Genomic DNA, 19,147 nt, shown 5'->3' on the forward strand with positions numbered 1-19,147 from the left:
TTTTAAGATTTCACCTCCATGTTGCATAGCTCTGGTATAGGCACAGGTTTGGGATATCATTTGGCACATCTACATCGCTTCCAGGGCAACAGAGAAGGGCAAGAATTTAATGAAAAAGCACCTGCTTTACATGCAGAAGGTTCAAACAGGGAGAGCATCTTCATTTAAAAGGCTGTTGGGTAGCAGGGCTGGAAAGGACCCTACCCAACACCCTGGAGAGCTCCTGCCAGTTTCATGGGCTAGTACCAGGTTAGATGGGCCAGCGGTCTAACTCAGTTAAAGACGGATCCATAGGATTTTTGTTATTGCACTCACGGTTTGCATTAACATACTCTTTTTTTCATGCATTCATCTAGCTGCCCTTCCATCCAGGTGAAGACTGAGCCCAGTGAAGATTCTGGTATGTATCTCTTACTTCCTTGTTAATATTTGTCTCTTGAGCAATAGGGGATTGTGGTATATATACATCACTTAATATACATATTTAGGTTATTATTATTTCATGGAAATATGGAAACTAGAACTTAGTGAACTTGCCCTGTGCCTTCTCCCCCGGCCTTATGCATCCCACTTTAAGACCCATTCCACTTGAATGATCCCATCAGCATTTGAATGCACAGTGGAACCTTGGTTCTCGAATGGCTTAGCTGCCGAACAAATCAGCACCTGAAAGCTGCAAACCTGGCAGGAAGTGTTCCGGTTTGCGACTGTTTTTTGGAAGCCAAACCTCTGACGTGGCTTCTGCTTGAGTGCAGGAAGCTCCTGCAGCCAATCAGAAGCTGCGCCTTGGTTTTCAAATTGTTTCGGGAGTCGAATGGACTGCCGGAACAGATTAAGTTCGAGAAACAAGATGCCACCGAATGTGCTTAGTGGATCTCGGTAAACATTAATAACGTGACTGCTTGTAGTATATCTGATTACCTCCGTACATACATACATACTTACTTACTTAGTAGATTTCAGGGCAGTCCACAGCATAAAAATACAAGGATATAGCATATCTAATTAGAAAGAAACTGTCTCTCTGCTCTAGTATAACATGCAAAAGAACCACTGATAATTGGGTGCTTTAAAAAAGCTGTGGTCTGGCTTTGCATGGCAGCAATGGGGAGTATTGCTGCATGGGGAATTTCCATTGGATTGGGGTGCTTGGTGGACAAGGCCTTAATCCAGGTAAGGCCTTGTCCACCAAGTACCCAAATCCAGTGGAAATTATTACCATCCCTAATAGACCTGCTCGTGGGCTTCCAGAGATTCCCAGTAAGCTGCTGTTGGGGGAAGTGGGGAATGGAAAGGATGTGCACGATTCAATCCACAACTCCTAGTTGTATTGAATGAACTTGTGTGCACTCGTAACTCTGTCATTGTTTCTTTACGTGAGGATGCCTGCCATGGTTGAAAACTAAACGCCAGACAAAATGGGCCTTTATTTGATGAAGCAGGACAACTCTTGTCTTTTTCTTTAATCTTTCTTTCTTCAGCCTTGTCTTATCTACCCCACAGTTGCATAGCTATTAATAATGGACATGGGGCATAAAGTGGATGTGTACTCTCATTGCGATTTATTGCTTGAGCACACCTTGAAGCGAGTTTGGACACTGCAAGGGGGAGGGAGTATGATTTTCTACTTTTGTAATGTTTTGTAATGTTTGAACTGAATGAAAGGTTACTTGATGCACAAGAAATCCCTCACACTGTAACAATAATAATAATAAATTAATAAATTTTATTTATATCCTGCCCTCCCCAGCCGAAGCTGGGCTCAGGGCAGCTAACAACAATCAAAATAATCCAACATTCTAAAAACATTCATTATAAAATTAATTAAAATCAACAAGCTTTCGCTCAAACTGTTTTGGTTTCCTTAAGGCTTCAGAAGAGGGGGTTTTTTTTTGCTTTGGAAGCCTAATTGCCAATGTAAATGGCTGACACTTGTTCTTCTTCAGGGCTTGAGATGGTAACAGTTAAAGAAGAATCTGAGGATCCCGACTATTATCAGTTTAACATTCCAGGTAACATTGAGTGTAAGACTTTTACTGTGCAGGCTGAAATCATGAATGTTAAAATATACTGGTGGAAAGGCAAGTGAAAGTGGAGGCTATTGGAGGAGACAGAACAATCAGAAAGGGCCCTGGTTCTAATGTGAACTTAAATTATTTGAGGCAGGGTTTTCCTTTGGTCAGGGGATTCTTATGCATGGCTCCTGCTCTTTTTTCCTGCTGCTTTTGGTCCTTGTTCTGCCATTGTCTGTGCTTTTCCCTCCCTTGTTCTCTCTCTCTCTCCCTCTCTCTCTCCTTCCGTCATCTCTCAAGGCCTTGGCAAACGTTTTCTAGGTGCTGGAATAAATTAAATAATTTATATAGGTCTGTACAATAAGTGTCTTATCCATATCCTAACCTGTATTACAGGAAAACAAGCTCGGATTTCAGTGTTGCAAATGGGTACTTTTGAGGGAGGGGAGGGTGTGCAGTTGTTCACCTGCCTTGATATTTCAGGCTACAGAAGATTATTCTTATTCTTTATGAGTGCTTATATTTATGACAACTCTGTCACTGGTTCATCACACTGAATACTGACTATTGTTACAAAGAATGAAATTAACCTGTATACTGGCCCATTTTGTGTTGAAGGCTTTAAAAAAGTGGCTGTGTTAACATTGCCGGTGTTATGAGGTACAAAAAAGCAAAACAGCCACATTCAGTACTTCTAAATATCTTTTCTTTTAGCAAGGCATTGTCAAGTATATATTTGATGTAAACCCTTGTGCACATAGCTTATGTGTATGGTTTAATAGAAATGGTCTAGCTTGCTGTACTACTAAAGACGAGTGGAGTGTGCATATTTTTTCCCTGTCACTATATGCAAATTTCCTGAAAAGCCTCTGTCATAGTCAAAGCTTACTGTTAAGTAGGTTTCTTCTTGATCCTAGCCTCTAACAAATGTTGTATGTCTTCCAGGACTATGGTCTAAAGGCACATGATGTTATGATCTTACTTGTGCTAAGCAAGTCTCCATTTGGGGATTGCTTTAATGGGAGACTGGAAGCCCTATGTACAACACTTTGAATTCTGTCATAAAAGAAAATGGGGCAATAATATAATGAAATGTTCCCCTTCCCAATTCACATTTGTCTTCTATCTGCCATTACTAAAAGAAACAAAAACCTTCAATATTTCTTTTTCTGTTGGCTTATTGGTAGTGCAGAAGGAAAACTAATAATGATTTTGGGATTTAACTTGAAATGGTGAATGGAATGTGGTCAGCCCCGCAACCTACTTCTTGTGAGCTCCTTTGTGACTTCACTTTCCCTGTTTTAATGACCCATTTGTGACACCCGCTGTCCAGGGAGATGGATTTTGAGAATAGCATGATTAACTGGATACTAGCTTAATGTTGCCTAGTGACCCGTCGCCTAGTGCTGGCATCGCAAGTCAATGAAACACAGCGGATCGGTGCCAGAAAGTTGAATGTCGTTGCTCTTACAGATTAGTGGCATATAAATTTGAATATAGAGGATGTGGCAGTGCTCAGATTTTCCTTGCAGAGCCACCTGTGGCTCTGTTTCTGCAACCAAGAGATCACTGGACTTGCAAAGCCTTCCTCAGCATTGGCTCCTCTCCCCTGCCACATCATTTTGATACTACATTCTCTAGCTTGTTGGAAAAGAGCAGAGTACTGTACTGTTGTCCCTACTGAGTCTCCTTTGAAGCTTTTAATTCTGGTGCACGCAGTTGTGGTAATTTTGCCTGTCTCTTTCCAGCTAGGGCAGGTGTTGTGTGCTTTGTGTGTTCTCTCTCTTTAAAAGGTAGTAGAAAGGGGAGGGTCAGTACTTTGCAAGAGTTATTCTGACATGACTATTAATTTTCCTTATTAAAAAGGAATATGTAAAGGAGTCTTTCATGGGCAAGGAATTCCAAATTGTTTAATATGAAGGCCACTTTCACCCAATTCTACAGAGGTAACAACCTTGTGAGTGTTCTCATGATCCCTTAATGTTTCAGTGGAGAAAAAGAGAAGAGTCATGATCCCTTGCTTTTTTTTTTTACCAGATGTTCTTTTCCTATTTAACTCTCTTCTTTCTCTGAATTGGTTCAATTGAGAGTTTATAAGCTTTTCAGATAAGCTTCTGATATGTCCCAATTATTAGTTAGAATAATTCAGAATATTTATCATTCACTGTATTTTTATCCCACTTTCCAGACACGTGTTGTCTCTCAAAGTGGTTCACATCAATAATAATAATAAAAAAGACAGGCCCTGCCATCAGGCTTGTAATCTGAGAAGACAAAGACTCTCAAGGTTGGGAGAGCTGCCTTTGACGGCTTTCTGACTGGCAGAAACTTAGCAGGTGCAGAAATAGATTGAGATGGCTCTGGGCCAACAGCACAGCAGAAAAATATCCCTTATTCAGTTAATGTGCAAGGGTTTATGCATGCAGAGAGAAAAAACAAGAAAGGGTTAAGTTAGGTGTGCTGGTTAATTCTGGGTCTTTTTGCTCTGCACCTGCAACTAGTTAAGCATGTGAGAGTGAGTCAGCAAACTTGAGAGTGGGACTGCAACGCTGGCAGTGTTGGAGCATGTTGCTGGCTTGTGCTTAAGGTGTTTGCTTTCTTTGTTGATGAGATTTGTTAGAGGTCTGTGAGTTGGTTGAAGATGTAAAGCACTGTTGGTAAATACAGAAAATGGATGGTGGGTAAATCATAGTTTTTGCTTAAGATTGTTTTCAGAAAAAAAGTGTATGATCTCTTTTCTCAGTATTGGTCTGTTTGGTAGGGACAGATTCTGGGGGAATGCCATTATGTGGCCTTCCTGCTGCACCATAACTGGTTGCTACTTTAATGGATGGGACAGTGATAAGACAGGAAATTGAGAACTGAAATTTTGTGTTGGCTGGATTTGTAAACTGATGAACTGGAAGAATCGTGTGCTTCGCTTGATAGAAAATGGAGGGTTTTGAAGGGATAGGTGGGACTTGGCAAAAAGGGAATATTTGAGACTCACTTTGGCTCAGTTCAGATACCATACCAAACCATCCAAGCTTAATTGGTTTGCTTTGATGTCTGGTGAACACTGACTTGTGAGCAGCTATCTAACCCAAATCAAAAGCTGTAATTTGAAGTGGGCTGAAAAGTCATTGTTTGTGCTACTATGCTTTGGAGTGTTGAATTGTTCGACCGTAGTATGTTGCTCCATCTCCAGACAAGCTGCCCTAAACTGCGGCTTGCCTTAGTGTTAACTAAAGCCATGTTTTGGCGGATGTGCGAATTGAGTTGCTGCTTGTTTCACAACAAAGAGCTAGATGACCCTTGGAATTCTCCTCCATGCTGTGATTATATGAAACAATTCCTATTTTGTTTCTACGGTTTTTTTATTCAGCTGAGCATGCTCTTGTAATGGGACGGGAAAATCTTGGGAAGTGATTTTTTTTATGGCTGTCTTTGTTTATCAAAGCAGGTCCTTCAGAAACTTCGGCGATTGATGAGAAAATCGCCATGGCAAAGTCTTACACAGGTATAGCAATTCACTTGTTCATCATCACAGTGCTATTTCTCACAACAGCATTGATACCTCAGTAGCCATGTTCTGCCTGCCAACAGTACTGTTCTCCAATATTGGTTTCAATAAATGGCTTGATTCCCCCCCCCCCCCTTCGTTTCGTGAAAGAGAGCTGTAATTCTACCCTGACCCTACTCTTGTTTGACTTTCATTCAGGGGACTTTTGTCTACCTAGAAATACTGTGAATTTACTGTTGTTGGGCATTCAGACCCTGTAAGCTTATGTTTTCTATGAAAAATACAGAAAGGCCTTTCTATTCCTATAAAAATGAAATCTCAGATAAAAATTGTGTCAAATAACATTTTGATCAGACTTATTTTGCCACATTTTCCATTAAATGTTGTTGTTGTTGAGTCAGGAGGGAGAACAGTTATGAATTATGAAGGGAAAGTATTGAAGGCTTTATGGCAGAACTTGGAAGAATTTTGTTCCAGCTTCATATTTATGCGCCCCCCCAACATGTTTTCAAACGTTGTGCTATCCAAATTGTGTCTATGTTTTCAGCAAGGCTCTTCTGAACTATAGATGGCCTAATTGTGTTTGCCTTTTGCGAGGAGTGCACTCTGCCAAAAAAAACCTTTGGTTTTATGTGAAAGAAAATGGGAGCAGAGATTGATTGTCGACACAGACTCTTTTTTGAAATGATCCTGCTTGAGATGATGGTGCAATATGGGCCAGGTTCACTGGTCCATAAAATCTCTACTCCGTTCCTTGGGATACTAATTCTGAAATTTCAAGTGTTGACTAGTGCCCTCCTTATTCTTATGATGGTGTGTTTATATTTGTCTAAAGGAAGCAACCAGGGTTCCGATTGCAGTGAAGGAACAGATGTGGAATTGCCAGTAGAAGGTTAGAGATATGTAAATTAAAAAAAAATTAAAAACTCTGGAAAGTTTTTTTTAAATAATAATAATTAAAAGAGCACTTAATGCAAACATGTCCATTGTGTTCGTGTCTTGCATTCTTTTTTCCATATTTTACATGGTTGTATTTTTATTTTCATCCCCTTGAGTTGTGATCCTGCATGTTTATTGTGGACAACTATTGAGAAGCCTTTGCAAGATGACCCCCATCTCCTTCTCTTTCCTTCCACACCTTCCAGTGAGCTATAGAAGCTGTTGAAAAAGAGCTAATAAAGTTAGCATCCTACTGCCTTCTTCATGACTGTGGTGGCTTTTGCTATATATCACACTTTTCCTTAGGAGGTCTGAGTGAGTAACAGCATTACCCAATGTGATATGCTTGAAAGCATGAGGACAGCATTTGTTTTTGAAAGTAAGACAGTGACTTAAAGCTCTAGACTTACAGTGACCTCGAAACTTGTGATTTCTAAGCCCCTCTTTTGGTTACTTTTGAAGGGGCGAATTATGTGGGTCTAGCAATGCAAGGTTTGGTGCAACAGAACATGCATTTGTTTACATCCTGAATATGTCAATGTGTAGTGGAAAACAGTGTGCAAAGCCCTTCAGTTCATGCTGCTCCTAGTTGGAATGTTTGTTGAGTAAGTTACCTGCCTCAAATCTTATGGAGATCCACTGCCTCCCTGAGAATGTGAATCTGTCCTTTCAAAAGGAAATGCTAAATACACTGTTGATTTGAATTTTGTAGTTTTGGCAGAGCCACTCTAAATAGGCCTGAATATCAGCTCTGCCTGACCTCCAACAGTTCTGAATTGCTTGGCCACAACTTCACCTCAGAAAAATATTCCACTATTTTTGAACTGTCATTGAATCAGCTCTGTACTGGGGTGTGGCTTTGTGAAGCTTGGATTTAGTGGATATATGGATGAGGTGGGAGTGCCTTTATTTCCTTGTGAAACACGAGGAAATTAAATTGCCAACTTATCAACTAGTTTCTAGCTCAACCTATCCTTACTGAACCTGGAAATACCACTGGAAGTGTTTTTCTTGTTGGAGTATGATGCCTCTGCTCAAACTAATGGTTCGTTCTGTTTTGTTTAATATTATTTTAAAGTGTTACATGTTTCCTAATCACATTTTGGATAGCTGAAGACGCTGCACTATTCCAGGGTTGTACGTTTTTTAAAAAATGTTTTGCTGGACTCCGTCTGCAAACTTGATTATTATTTTTTTAACCTGCTCGGCATCTGCAAAGAAAAACTGCAGATGCAATATGCTTTAAAAAAGTGTTTCTGAAGTCTGTGAGAGATGGGCAGTTTAACTGGTGAAATGGAAACATTATAGAAAACCTTTTGAAGGTGTATGCGTTTTTAGAGACTGTTAAAGGAATCCGTGTCTTAAGGGATATAAGTAGAATGTTATTGTCAAGGAGTTGGATCCAACAAAGGTCTCCTCAGAGTAAGACTAACCTTGAATACAACTCACAAACCTTTCTCTTGTATGATCTCTTTTGTATCATGAATACTTTTGGACATGCGTTATACACGTGGAGATTGCTTCCTTGCCAGCTTTTGACCCTTGACTTGATGTTATCAGTACAGATGATCCCATGGAAGAGAGATTTTTGGTCAACTGGATGGATTCATGGATTAGTATCTTCCACTGTACACTGTGGTTACTTAGAAAAGAAAATCCAAGTACAATCACTTCTATAAGAACTATGTTGTGTGAACTAAAGTAGAACTAAAGTAGAACTAAAGTAGCAAAATAACACATTGATTAGTGTATCACTAGTACAGAATTATTTCAGCACTTCAGAAGCTGGAACTGAAAGCTGGATGCAAATATCTCTGATGTGAACTACCCTACACCTATCAGAGAACTTTCTATAAGGTACATTGTGGTATAATTTCTGTAAAATGATGCTTAACTGAAGGCCAGTAGAATTAGATTTGATAGGGTAACTTGAAAAAATATCCTCTTAACACTGCCTTGCTAAAGTTCATAAACCTGTTTGCTAACCTGCCTATCTGCTTTACACATCCCTATTTTAACAATTTATATAAAATTTATGGCCTGAGAGAGAACTGGTTAGAAAGCTGTTTCACAAACTTCCTGTTAGGTTGCTGCAGGAGTGTCTTCCTATCCATGAGTGACCAGACAAGTGGCTGTCTCTGAACTTGTTCTCAGATACCTTGGAATCAGCCAGCCATGCCTGCTCACACAATTTTTCAGTATCTTCATTAGTTACAATCGTCTAGATCCATCTATTGGGCTAGTAGTGAAAGTGGTGTACTCAGTTATGTTGCCTGTAAATGCATCCAGAGGACAGCACTGGCAAATTGCTGCTATGGATCTCTCAAAATATCTTTATCTTTTTGGGCTAATGAGATTTTGAATCCAGTCCTCTTCTTGCTCCGTGTCATTTACTCTGAATTAACAGTTGAACCTTTTTTTTCAAATTTGAGGAAGAATGTTTCAAAGGATGTGATGGAAATAGCATGAAGCTATTGCCAGAAGACTCATTTGTGCTTTTATTATGGGAATTCAGAAGTTGACAAAGCAACTTAATGTGTTGGTCAAACCAGTAGGATTGCAGCTGCTGGTGGGGCTCAATACACTGGAACCTTCCGCTCCTGTCAGCAATTTCAAGTGTCTTAAGAGTTGTCCTTCTGGTTGCTCATGATTTGATGTGCTTCCTTACTTTGGCAATGGGGGCAAAAAGGCACCAAGAGCAGCATGTTTTAGGATGCACTCCACATTGGTGGTCCCACGCCAGCCAAAATTCCATTTACGTTGGCAGGAAATCCAACCTCTTACTGAGATACCGTCGCTTTGTGAAAAGTTGGTTGCTATAAACGTCTGGAGTTAACGTGAAAACAAGATGTTCCACTTGCTTATTTGGATCCATCTTGCCAATTGTAGGAGATATTCCATCGATGAAAACTTTTGACTGTGTTTTATTACACAACGTTTTACAAATACTAATGTATTGTAACATTTTCAATTTGTACACATATATATTGTTGTAATTGTGCTGTGTGAAAGAAGAGAGACTTGTAAACATAGTATCTTCAGCAATGAGTGAGAAAATGTTTGACAATGAAAAGATAAGTGAACCTAGGAGAAGGCGACTCAGCAGCAGCTGCTGCACCTGTAGCTTAGCACTTAGAAATCTCCATTTCCTTGGCAACATCCCATAGGACTTGAGGCTTGTGATAAAGTATTTTGGCCTCTGTGTTTGTGAGTCTCTTATTCATAGTGCACCACACACTTGTTGATTCACCATTCTGGAGTAAAACCGCTCTTCCAGTTCCCGCGCCGTTCAGACTTGGTTTTTTGTTCTGCTTTTTTCAGATTCTTCTCAACATGCCACTTCTGAAACAAGTGAGGATCCTGAAGTGGAAGTGACCATTGAAGGTTGGCCATTTTCTCAGCTAATACTATTTTGCTCACTTGTTTCAGAAGAATCTCAGTCATGTGGCGTTGTGCACATCTCCTCTATATACCCCCCAAAGCCTTTCTCGTACTGTAAGATAACATTTGCTGGGCAAGATAGACATTAAATGATTGAAAACAAGTTGTCAACATTTTTAAAGGCGTCTCTTAGAGGTGTCTGTATTAAGAGTGCATGTGAAAACAAACCAAATTATTCAATTAGCTGGGTTTTTTGTTTTGCTTTTCAGAGGAAATAAACAAGAAGTTTGGGCAGACTGTTTTATTTTGATACACTTTGTTGGGAAATTATTATGGATGTGGGAGTTCTCCGGAGTGGTAGGAGACCTTAAGAAGGATCAGTTTGTTTAGGGAATACAGCAACTGAAAAGTGTTGCTTGCCTGTTATCCCTAGGATCATTTGGGTCTTGCAAAATTTGTAAGGTGGAGGACGGATAGGCAATATATTCTGACAAACCCCGTGATTGGTTTGGAAAGTAGAAAGTAAATTGTGAATCTGAATACCTAGCCTCAAAGGTCTGAGTGCTGTATATTCCTTAAGCAAATCTTTTGTGTTAAATCTTTCTCCTCCCCACCCCCCTTTGCTTCTTTTGTAAATCTCCTCTTGTGTATAGCCTCATTTGTTAGTTTTTAAACACACCAGTCTATAACAGACACTATGCTACACCTCAAAATAGGAAGTAGAGCAAATGAGATGAATTACTAGAATGGAATATTTACATTAGGAGGGCTTGGTTTCCTGTCTAGATTTTGCAACTTCTAGACCTTGCTACTAGTAAGTAAGTTTTTGGGTTAATCTGTTAAAGGGTTGTTGATAAAGCTTCCAATAGTGCTTCTAGATTATGAATTGCTATTCCTCTTGCCTGTGTAGTGAGGTGTTCCTTATGTCATAACAGTGAAGCAGTAGTAATATTTCTCAGTTTGGGGTGAAGGAGGCATCCGGTAGGGTGGGTTAACTCCTTTTGAAACTGAGCCCAGGCCTAAAGGTTCCTCGCTCAATTCATTCTGTGCCTTTGCTCAATATAGCCTTTCCTCTCGGCTCCTCCTCTGATTTACCTTGCCTGTGAACTGCTAGTTTTCCCCCTGACCCTTTCCCTTTCCCCTTCCTCTTCCTAGTCTGCTGCTCCAGTTTGTTGTTTCTTTTTAATAATCTTTTATTGCTCTCCTTTATTTTATTGCCTTTTCTTCCTTCATTATGGCCCCCTTGGGAAAGCAAATAGTGACATCCACATAAAAAGAAAGGAATTCCATATGTCAGAATGGGGAAGCAGACTAAGCCAATCAAGTCTCTGCTGTAGCTACTACAGAGCTTCCCACTGTGGGCCTCCACCATGTACTGATTCATTCTTCTCCAGAACAATTGGAGTCTCTCCCCTCCCATCTCCCCATGCGCAGTCCTATCAATGACTACCACTATCATAGGCTCAAACGCACTCGCAAACAACTGAGGAGTGAAGGAAACACATTCCTCCTACCTCAGGTGGAGCAGAAAGAGGTTGTGAAAAGGGGATTGTCAGGATGCCATTTTTTCCTTCTCTCAGCTTCTTTGTGCCAGGCATCATTTAGGGACTTGGTGAACATACTGTAGCATCTCTGCTACATCATTGTTATCCCCATTGCTTCTTCAGGTTTACCTACAAGCAGATACATTTCAAGTATACTGTAATGGCCTTGGGCCTTGGCTTGACCTCAAGAGTTTTCACGATTTCAGTTACAGGGCATGCATATATACCATTATCTTGAAGGTCTTCTCCTTAGTTCATCTTGGGCCAAGGCCCACCAGGACTTAACAGGCAACAGTAACCCCCAGCAAGATCATTGCTTTATTTTAAACAAAAGGTGGAAGCTACCTGTCTCCATGCAGGACACTCCAGCACCTGAGAACTGGTTCATCTATCTTTCACATAAGAGAACCCAGAACCCCTCTTGGACCTCAGACTCCTTACATGTCACAAAATGATGGATCTCTCAGCATGAGCCTACACCCTGGGCTGATTATTCATACCTAAGCCATACAATAGCTGTATGGCTCAAGGTATGCATTTTCTTGGCCTATGATGCTCAGTGCTTGGAATGAAATAGTTCACTTGAAAAAAGTTCATTGATCTAGGTTGGCAAATGCTGGGACAGAGCAACGGGAGCTTACCCTGTCACGCGGATTTGACCTTGTGCTTCAGGGCAGTAGTAGAAAGTTTTTTCAAAAGCTGTATATTATTTTATAAAAATTGCCGTTTGAACTGATCTCATGCCTTTTTAAAATGAACTTTCAAAGCAATAGTGATTCTCAGCGAAATGTCATGACATGCTAGGCCTGTCATACGTCAGGTTTTCAGGTGTAAAAATGTCGTCAGCTCCAAAAGCCTAAAATCACTTAACATCAACAATTTTGGGGTCTTCCTAAAAAAAAGCCCAAATACGGCAACCCCATAACAGACTCCATGAGTAGCAGCAGCTTCCATTTCCGCCATGAGGAAATTTCCCTCTACTTTCATTAGACATTGCAAGTTGGACTATTCGGCCTCCGCAGTGGCAGCCTTTGAGAGGAGAGTGCTCCAGCATGATTTGCTTCCCTAAGTTCAGGGTTGCTGAGGTATGCCTCCTTCACCCCAAACTGAGAGGAAAACATTAGACACAATGTGAAGTTTCCTTCTAGTTTGGGGCGAACAAGACACCATCCAGCTGGCTGCACCCTATTCTGACCAGTAGGTTGATTCACATGTACACCTTTGCAGTTCACTGTTTCCTGGGGCCTCCAGCTTGACCTTATAGAGTGTGAAGTTCCATGCTCTCTTTTCTATCATTTCTGCTGTGGCTCTAGGTTTTAATTTGCAATTTCTCATCATTCTGTCTTAAGCACAGCCACAGGAAACTGGGGAAGAGCCTACAGGACTGAGTTAAATCTCCAAAAGCTGGCCACATATTTCTTCCCTTCCTTGGTGAAATGAGGAGCTATGCTATTCTTTTGGATGCCTCATTCACCCCATACTAGAAGGGACCTTCACAGGAAGTGCCCAACATTAGTTTCTCCATATGAGGAATTTTTAAAAGTCTGGTAGCGCTTCCTGCATAAGGAGCTAAAGGAGTTATTTTCTATCAGCAGTGGCAGGTTTTTTGGGGTATATGCTTGATTGCCTTTCACTATCTGTTTGAAGATGTATAACTCAAGAACTCATAGACCCTAGCTCACTTTTAGGGCCCATGCTCTTCAAAACAGCATTTTTCTCTCATTTTCAGCGATGAGAAAACTAGCCTTAGATTTTCTAAAAACAGCGCAAAACTTTAGAGTGCAAGTCTTGTGATATAACTTTCTTGTATTGATGTTGATGGACAGTGAGTGCACAGTGTGGTGTCTGTTGGCTTCCCTTTCAGCAGCTCTTGCACTAATTTTAAAGTGGGGGATTTGTGAAGTGGTTTTGGGTTTGAATGGAGGAGGGCTGCTGAAAGGACAAATATTAGGGACACTAAAGTGTGTTTATCTGGCATCAGGGTGTCTGGCATCTATCTTTCTCTCTTCCCCCAATAATATTTTAAGTGATGTTTGCAACCTTAAATATCTTATTCAACATTCTTACTGTAGATACAGCAGTTTTCTTTTCTTTTTTCTTTCTGGAAAGGATTATCTAATCCTGGATGTAACAGTCCTATCCAGTTACCACTGAAATCTTCCCAACCTTTTCCAGTTGCTTGCAATTTCTATTTATGCAGTTGATGCTGGAATAGAAACCAATTTTTCCTCTCTTCCCCCACCGTCTCCTAATTATTTCCTCTATGTCATGCTGTTGTTGAACCACTGGATCTGGGAGAAGCTTTATCCTATGATCTTTATGATACTTCATTTTCAAAATCATCTGACCTGATGTGGTATCCATTATATATTTGGTACCAGTAGGGGTGTTGGGTGTCCCTTAACAGTAGAAAAGGGCCTCATTTAAAACATGTTGGACAATGCTGCTGTGCATATTCTAATTCCATTCGCATAATTTGAATATTAAATGAGAAATTTGGATGCCAGGCTCTGACCAGTCAGCGTAATGCATGTGGAATTTTTTCCTCCAGAAAAATTATCCTCCAACAGCAAATAATTTTGAGTTAGAACCATAACACCTTGAAAGACATTCAGGCATAATAGTAACAGCAGCCATGATGCATATATCTGTATTTTTCTGTCTGAAGATGATGACGACTACTTACCACCTCATAAGAAGACAAAGAGCACAGAACCAGTCAATGATGCTGCCAATTGTGGAAGAAGAAAAGCTAGAGAATTCAATTTTGGTAAGTTTAAGAGTAAAATGGTTCCTAACCTTCTTCACAGTTTTGTTGGCCTGGCTCCTGTTGGCTAAGGTGTATTCAAGCTTTCACTTGACTTGGTACTGAATATGACTGTATCTCTATTTGAACATATGAAACTGCCTTCCACCCCCCCCCCCCCAAGCCTGAGACTGTTCTGTATAGTTCTGTGCTGTCCAGCAACAGCTCTCCAGGTACAAGTTGGTTCCAAAACCTTAATATCTGAGATGCTTTAAGCTTGAAGTGCCAGAGCTTGAATCTGGGATGTTACATGTAAAACGTATGTGCTCTGCTATGGTGCCGCAACACAGAACCCCTTGCCTTCAGTACCATTAGATCTTGTTTCTCAAAGTGGAGGTACCAGCAGAAGGTTTTCCTGGGATGCCTTGAAGATCCGGGAGACTTGTGTAGGAGGATACATTAGCCCCTTATTTTTATTTTTAAAAATAATTTTTATTGGTTTTTCAATAAATGCATCCTTTATTAAATATCTCTCTAACAATTTTCCATTTTTTCCTGCCCCCCTCCCCTGGACTTCCCTCATACTTCCACTTCATTTTACTTTCAGTTTATTTACCCTGTGTATTATTTCCCCAGTTAATTCCTAATACATTTACATCTATTTTTTTATTATATACATTATATACATTTGTGAATGCTTACTCAAACCCTGCCAATGAGTCCAACTCTTCATGTTGTCTCTTCATATATATTGTAAATGGTTCCCATTCTCTTTTGAAGTCTTTGTTGTCCCTTTCATGTAATTTATCTGTTAATTTTGCTAATTCTGCGTATTCCATGAGACATTGGCCCCTTAAACACTATGATTTAATGCGCTGTGCATGAGCCTCAGTACGTCTGAGCAAAGTGTCAGGTTCATCTGCTCCCCTCATCCTCCAGCATGATCAGGGACTTCTGCCAAGTTTAGTTTCCCTTTTAAACAATTTCCACTTTGTATTTCTTTTGAACCAGCTGGTTTAAAACAGCTTGTTTTAAGTTCCTTAACATGCCAGCTTGAAAATGAATTGTTTAAAACAATGGTTTTGTTTAAGTAGGGTTGCTGGTTTAAATGTAGCACTAAGCTGTTTTTTTGTTTTGTTTTTTTACAAAATGCAACCAAGCTTGTCCTGCTGGATGTTCAGGGGAAGATGAAACCTTATTCTTTACTTTGGATCATTGAGGTCCATCCACATAGCATGCCCATGGTTTAGTATTATGTGTGGATGTGGCCACTCTTGCAGAAGCACTTCTTCAAGCTTACTTGAACTTGAACGTCAGTAGAACTGAGAAAGAAGGGAAGGAGAGTTGGTGACTGGCTTATCTGAGCAAACTGCCCAGTAGGCTGATCGTGGCAGAATGCGTGATTGGTTTGAGGATGGGCTACGCAGAATGAATATACTTGGAGTTTGCTGTTTATTTAGGGACTATTGTCAGTCTTGAGACAGTAGTAGCTTGAGGAGTCTGTAATGAGTCTGGCTTCTGTGTGTGCCTTCCTCTTTCGTAATGATTTCCTAAAGCTTCAGATGTCTGATGTAAATATGGTATAGAAGTGCAAAGCCATGAAGTACTCCAGTGCATCAGTAGCTTGAATGTGGATGCCTTGTGTCTTGCTGCCTCTATTTTCTTTGAGAAGTGGGACATGAATGCATTAAATCAACCAGCACCAGGACTGGAGTAATGATGGGGGGGGGGGCTGTATGGTTCTTCATATAACCTCTTTAGTTAAGGCTTCTGCCAATACGGCTTCACACACTCATTGTAACTCTGGCCTTTTAAGAAACCTCCCAATTAAACCTTTCAGGCTCTGAATTAAAATAATTTGTCAACAGCTGCTTCAGATCAGTGTAAACCACGATGGGAGTGAGCTACTGACTATAGAATTGCTGTAGAGCAGGCATGGCCAAACTTGGCCCTCCAGCTGTTTTGGGATTACAACTCCCATCATCCCTAGGCTAACAGGACCGGTGGTCAGGGATGATGGGAATTGTAGGCCCAAAACTGCTGGAGGGCCCAAGTTTGGCCATGCCTGTGTGGAGTAATTATGGACAAAGTTTTTAGCTGCTTTTGTCCAGCAATATGTATATAATTTTGTCTTCAGAACGTATACAGATGTTACTTTTAAAGGGTTTAGTGTTTTATAATCATGCATGAGCAACAAGGCGAAATGCATAATCCAGAATTCAGCAGCTTGATATATTAAAAGCTTGATATATCTTATACTGGGATAACATTATTTTTCCTTTCAGAGAAATGGAATGCCCGCATTACAGACTTGAGAAAGCAAGTTGAAGAGTTATTTGAAAGAAAATATGGTATGTGTACGCACTGTATCCCTGACCCCCTTTTAAAAGCCATTCCTAGAATTTGAAACTCCCCAAACTTTTTTTGGAAAAAGGTTAGAATTCCCCACTCCATAGAGTCTGAATTCTTTTGGCATGTTGTCCTGCCATTGTCCAAGGACTGCCAGTGCCAAGGGGTGTTTGTAGCCGTGTTGGTTCTGCAGAATTAGAGAGTTGGCAGTAAGTACAATGATACCTCCTTTTGGGGAGTGGGGTAAGTAGTGTTGGAAGTTCTGCAAGCTGTTACTTCCGCAGCCTTTGGTTCTTAACATTACACATTAATTGTGATCTGTATTAAGAATAAAATGTGGTACCAAAAAAGAGGGGGGGCCCCTGCAGTCTGCAACCTGTGTAAAGTAATGCTGCTTATTTTGTGTAACTTAATCGGTTTTAGCTAATCATCCGAAAGGTCAAGGAGTTTGGCTCTGTGTTGATTTCACTCTTCTGGTTTCTTAGATTTGCTGCGCTTGACCACATCATTCGTAGTCTTGTAGGCTTAAAACTTTGCTTTTTAAAAAGTTGGAGGAGGATTTCTGCATCCTTCCTGTATTTGAAAATGTTGACATTATAGGTGGGCATACAACTTAACTACAGATCTGCAACATCTAAATCAGTGGTGACTAACGTATAATCCCCCAGGTATTGCTGGGCTCCAATGCCCATCAGCACTAGTTAGGATGGTCAAAGTCATTGATGATATGAGTTGTGGTTCAACAACACCTGTTGGCCCACAAATTAGCCACCCCTGGTCTTAATACGTTGTAGCATATGTTTGCATATAGCAAGTAAGTTACTCATTTTGGGCATTACACAAAAATTGTGTTGGGTGATAATGTGATCCACTGTCAAAAATCTGAAACCATGACTTGAAGTTTTTATAAATCATGGCTTGGGACTGTCTGTGGCTGGATGGGGCATCTGAGTTGACAGTTCGTACTTAATGGCTATAAATCTTCCTCTGGGAGTCCTGGCTCTGCACTCTAGTTTCCATATGGGGACAGAAAATAAGCACAGATAAGCAGCTCTGAACTGTTGTACACTTTGGAAGCTCAAACTAGGGCTTGTGTTCTAATCTATGGTTAGTGCAAATTAGTTTGGTGTGGGGTTTGAGTTGCACTTACGAGGCATAATCTCTTCCTCTTTTATATAAAGCAGGTTTGATTGTATAGGGTTCTGCTAAGTGAGATACTGCATTTGGTGTTCTTTCGAAACAAGTAAGTTTGCAGGCAATGCTAAGCCACTCTTAGTGTGTTTTTCTTTTTATATTAAAGCTGAAGCTATTAACGCAAAAGGCCCCGTGACTATCCCGTATCCACTCTTCCAGTCCCATGTTGAAGATTTGTATGTGGTAGGACTGCCAGAAGGAATTCCCTTCCGGCGACCCTCCACCTATGGGATCCCTCGCCTCGAAAGGATTTTGCTGGCAAAGGAACGGATACGATTTGTGATTAAGAAGTGAGTAAGTTGGTTTAAATTAGAGTGTCCACAAATGCAGGATTCACAGTATCTTTTTCTGTAGAATTGCTCATCAATTATAACCTCTCTCCCCCTCATAATATTGGCACTTGGGCGGGGGCTGTCTCAGTGAAATTTATTAGAAGTAGATTCAAGGCAGAAAAAAAGATATCATATAAGGGCTGTGTTCAAATGATCAAACCTCAGCTTAATAATTGTTGAATGATTTAAAGTTGGCCTAATATCCCAACTTGTTTGGAAGCTATTAACCATAGCTTCCCATTTTGGATCTTACTGGATGCTGTAGTGAACTGGCTTCCTGGCTTGTTCCCTACTTGCATGGGTGGAAAAGTGAAGCAGCTGCATGTGTGTGCGCAGGAGGCTCATTCTCATCTTGGCTCAGTGCACAAATACAGAGCTTGCAGTCACCAGATGCAGTGAAGGGCAGGGCGACAAATTCATGAATGGGGGTGGCTCTGTTAATGGCTATTACTATACATGATAGCTGGGCAGAACCTCTGTGTTCTGAAGCAGTATGCCTATTGGATGGCAATTGCTGAAAGAGAAGAGGGTTGTTGGCTTCGCAGAAACATATAGCTGGCCTCTGTGGAGAATAAGACGCTAGACTTGATCAACTTTTTGACTGATCCAGCACAGCAGCTTTTTACATTCTTACAGCATAATATTTGCTGCCATTTCATGTATTTCTGCAGTGTTCTTTATTTAATGTTTTTTTACCCTGCTCTTCAGTAGACAAATAGCTAAAGTAAGATCTGTAGTACGCAAGGCATGTCTTGCCTTGCAGCCTTACAATTTAAAAGACATTTTGCACAAGAGGGATCAGGAAAATGAATAAAGGCAGGCACCAGTTGATAAATTGTGTGGTAGTTGTTACACCCTGAATCGAAATAATTCAAGGTTATGCCACTTTGAATGGAAACAATTCAGCTATCCCATCTCTCCCTCTGCTGCAGTCAGGTGGAACCAAGTATTGTTCAAATAATCAGAATATATATTGGGGTGCTGCTACTGCGGATTCTTCTGAGCGGTCTTCAGATTTTTGCTGATAGACCTAATTTTATTCAAGCTTTGAGATAACCAAATGTTTGTTTTTGCCACTGGTTATTACTGTCAAATTATCACCATGGCGTATTGCATAAAGTTTCTTGCGAGATTATTCTGAAAACACT

The 19,147-nt window shown here is 40.5% G+C and overlaps 1 protein-coding gene across 11 annotated transcripts in view; it reads left to right on the forward strand.

The window, feature by feature from the left end:
* Window positions 1-19,147, forward strand: part of GTF2I (general transcription factor IIi) — a 60,225-nt gene that overhangs the window by 15,832 nt on the left and 25,246 nt on the right. For 6 of the 11 annotated variants that reach the window (XM_081172892.1, XM_081172899.1, XM_081172901.1 and 3 more), the window contains 8 exons: window positions 357-400; window positions 1,947-2,012; window positions 5,452-5,511; window positions 6,350-6,406; window positions 9,775-9,837; window positions 14,047-14,148; window positions 16,410-16,475; window positions 17,774-17,957. In XM_081172892.1, the coding sequence (XP_081029018.1) occupies window positions 357-400; window positions 1,947-2,012; window positions 5,452-5,511; window positions 6,350-6,406; window positions 9,775-9,837; window positions 14,047-14,148; window positions 16,410-16,475; window positions 17,774-17,957 (642 nt within the window). The remainder of the gene's footprint in view (window positions 1-356; window positions 401-1,946; window positions 2,013-5,451; window positions 5,512-6,349; window positions 6,407-9,774; window positions 9,838-14,046; window positions 14,149-16,409; window positions 16,476-17,773; window positions 17,958-19,147) is intronic. The other 5 variants (XM_081172895.1, XM_081172896.1, XM_081172897.1 and 2 more) reach the window with 5 other exon arrangements.

This window comes from Podarcis bocagei (assembly GCF_964188305.1).
Source record: "Podarcis bocagei genome assembly, chromosome: 15".
NCBI lineage: Eukaryota > Metazoa > Chordata > Lepidosauria > Squamata > Lacertidae > Podarcis > Podarcis bocagei.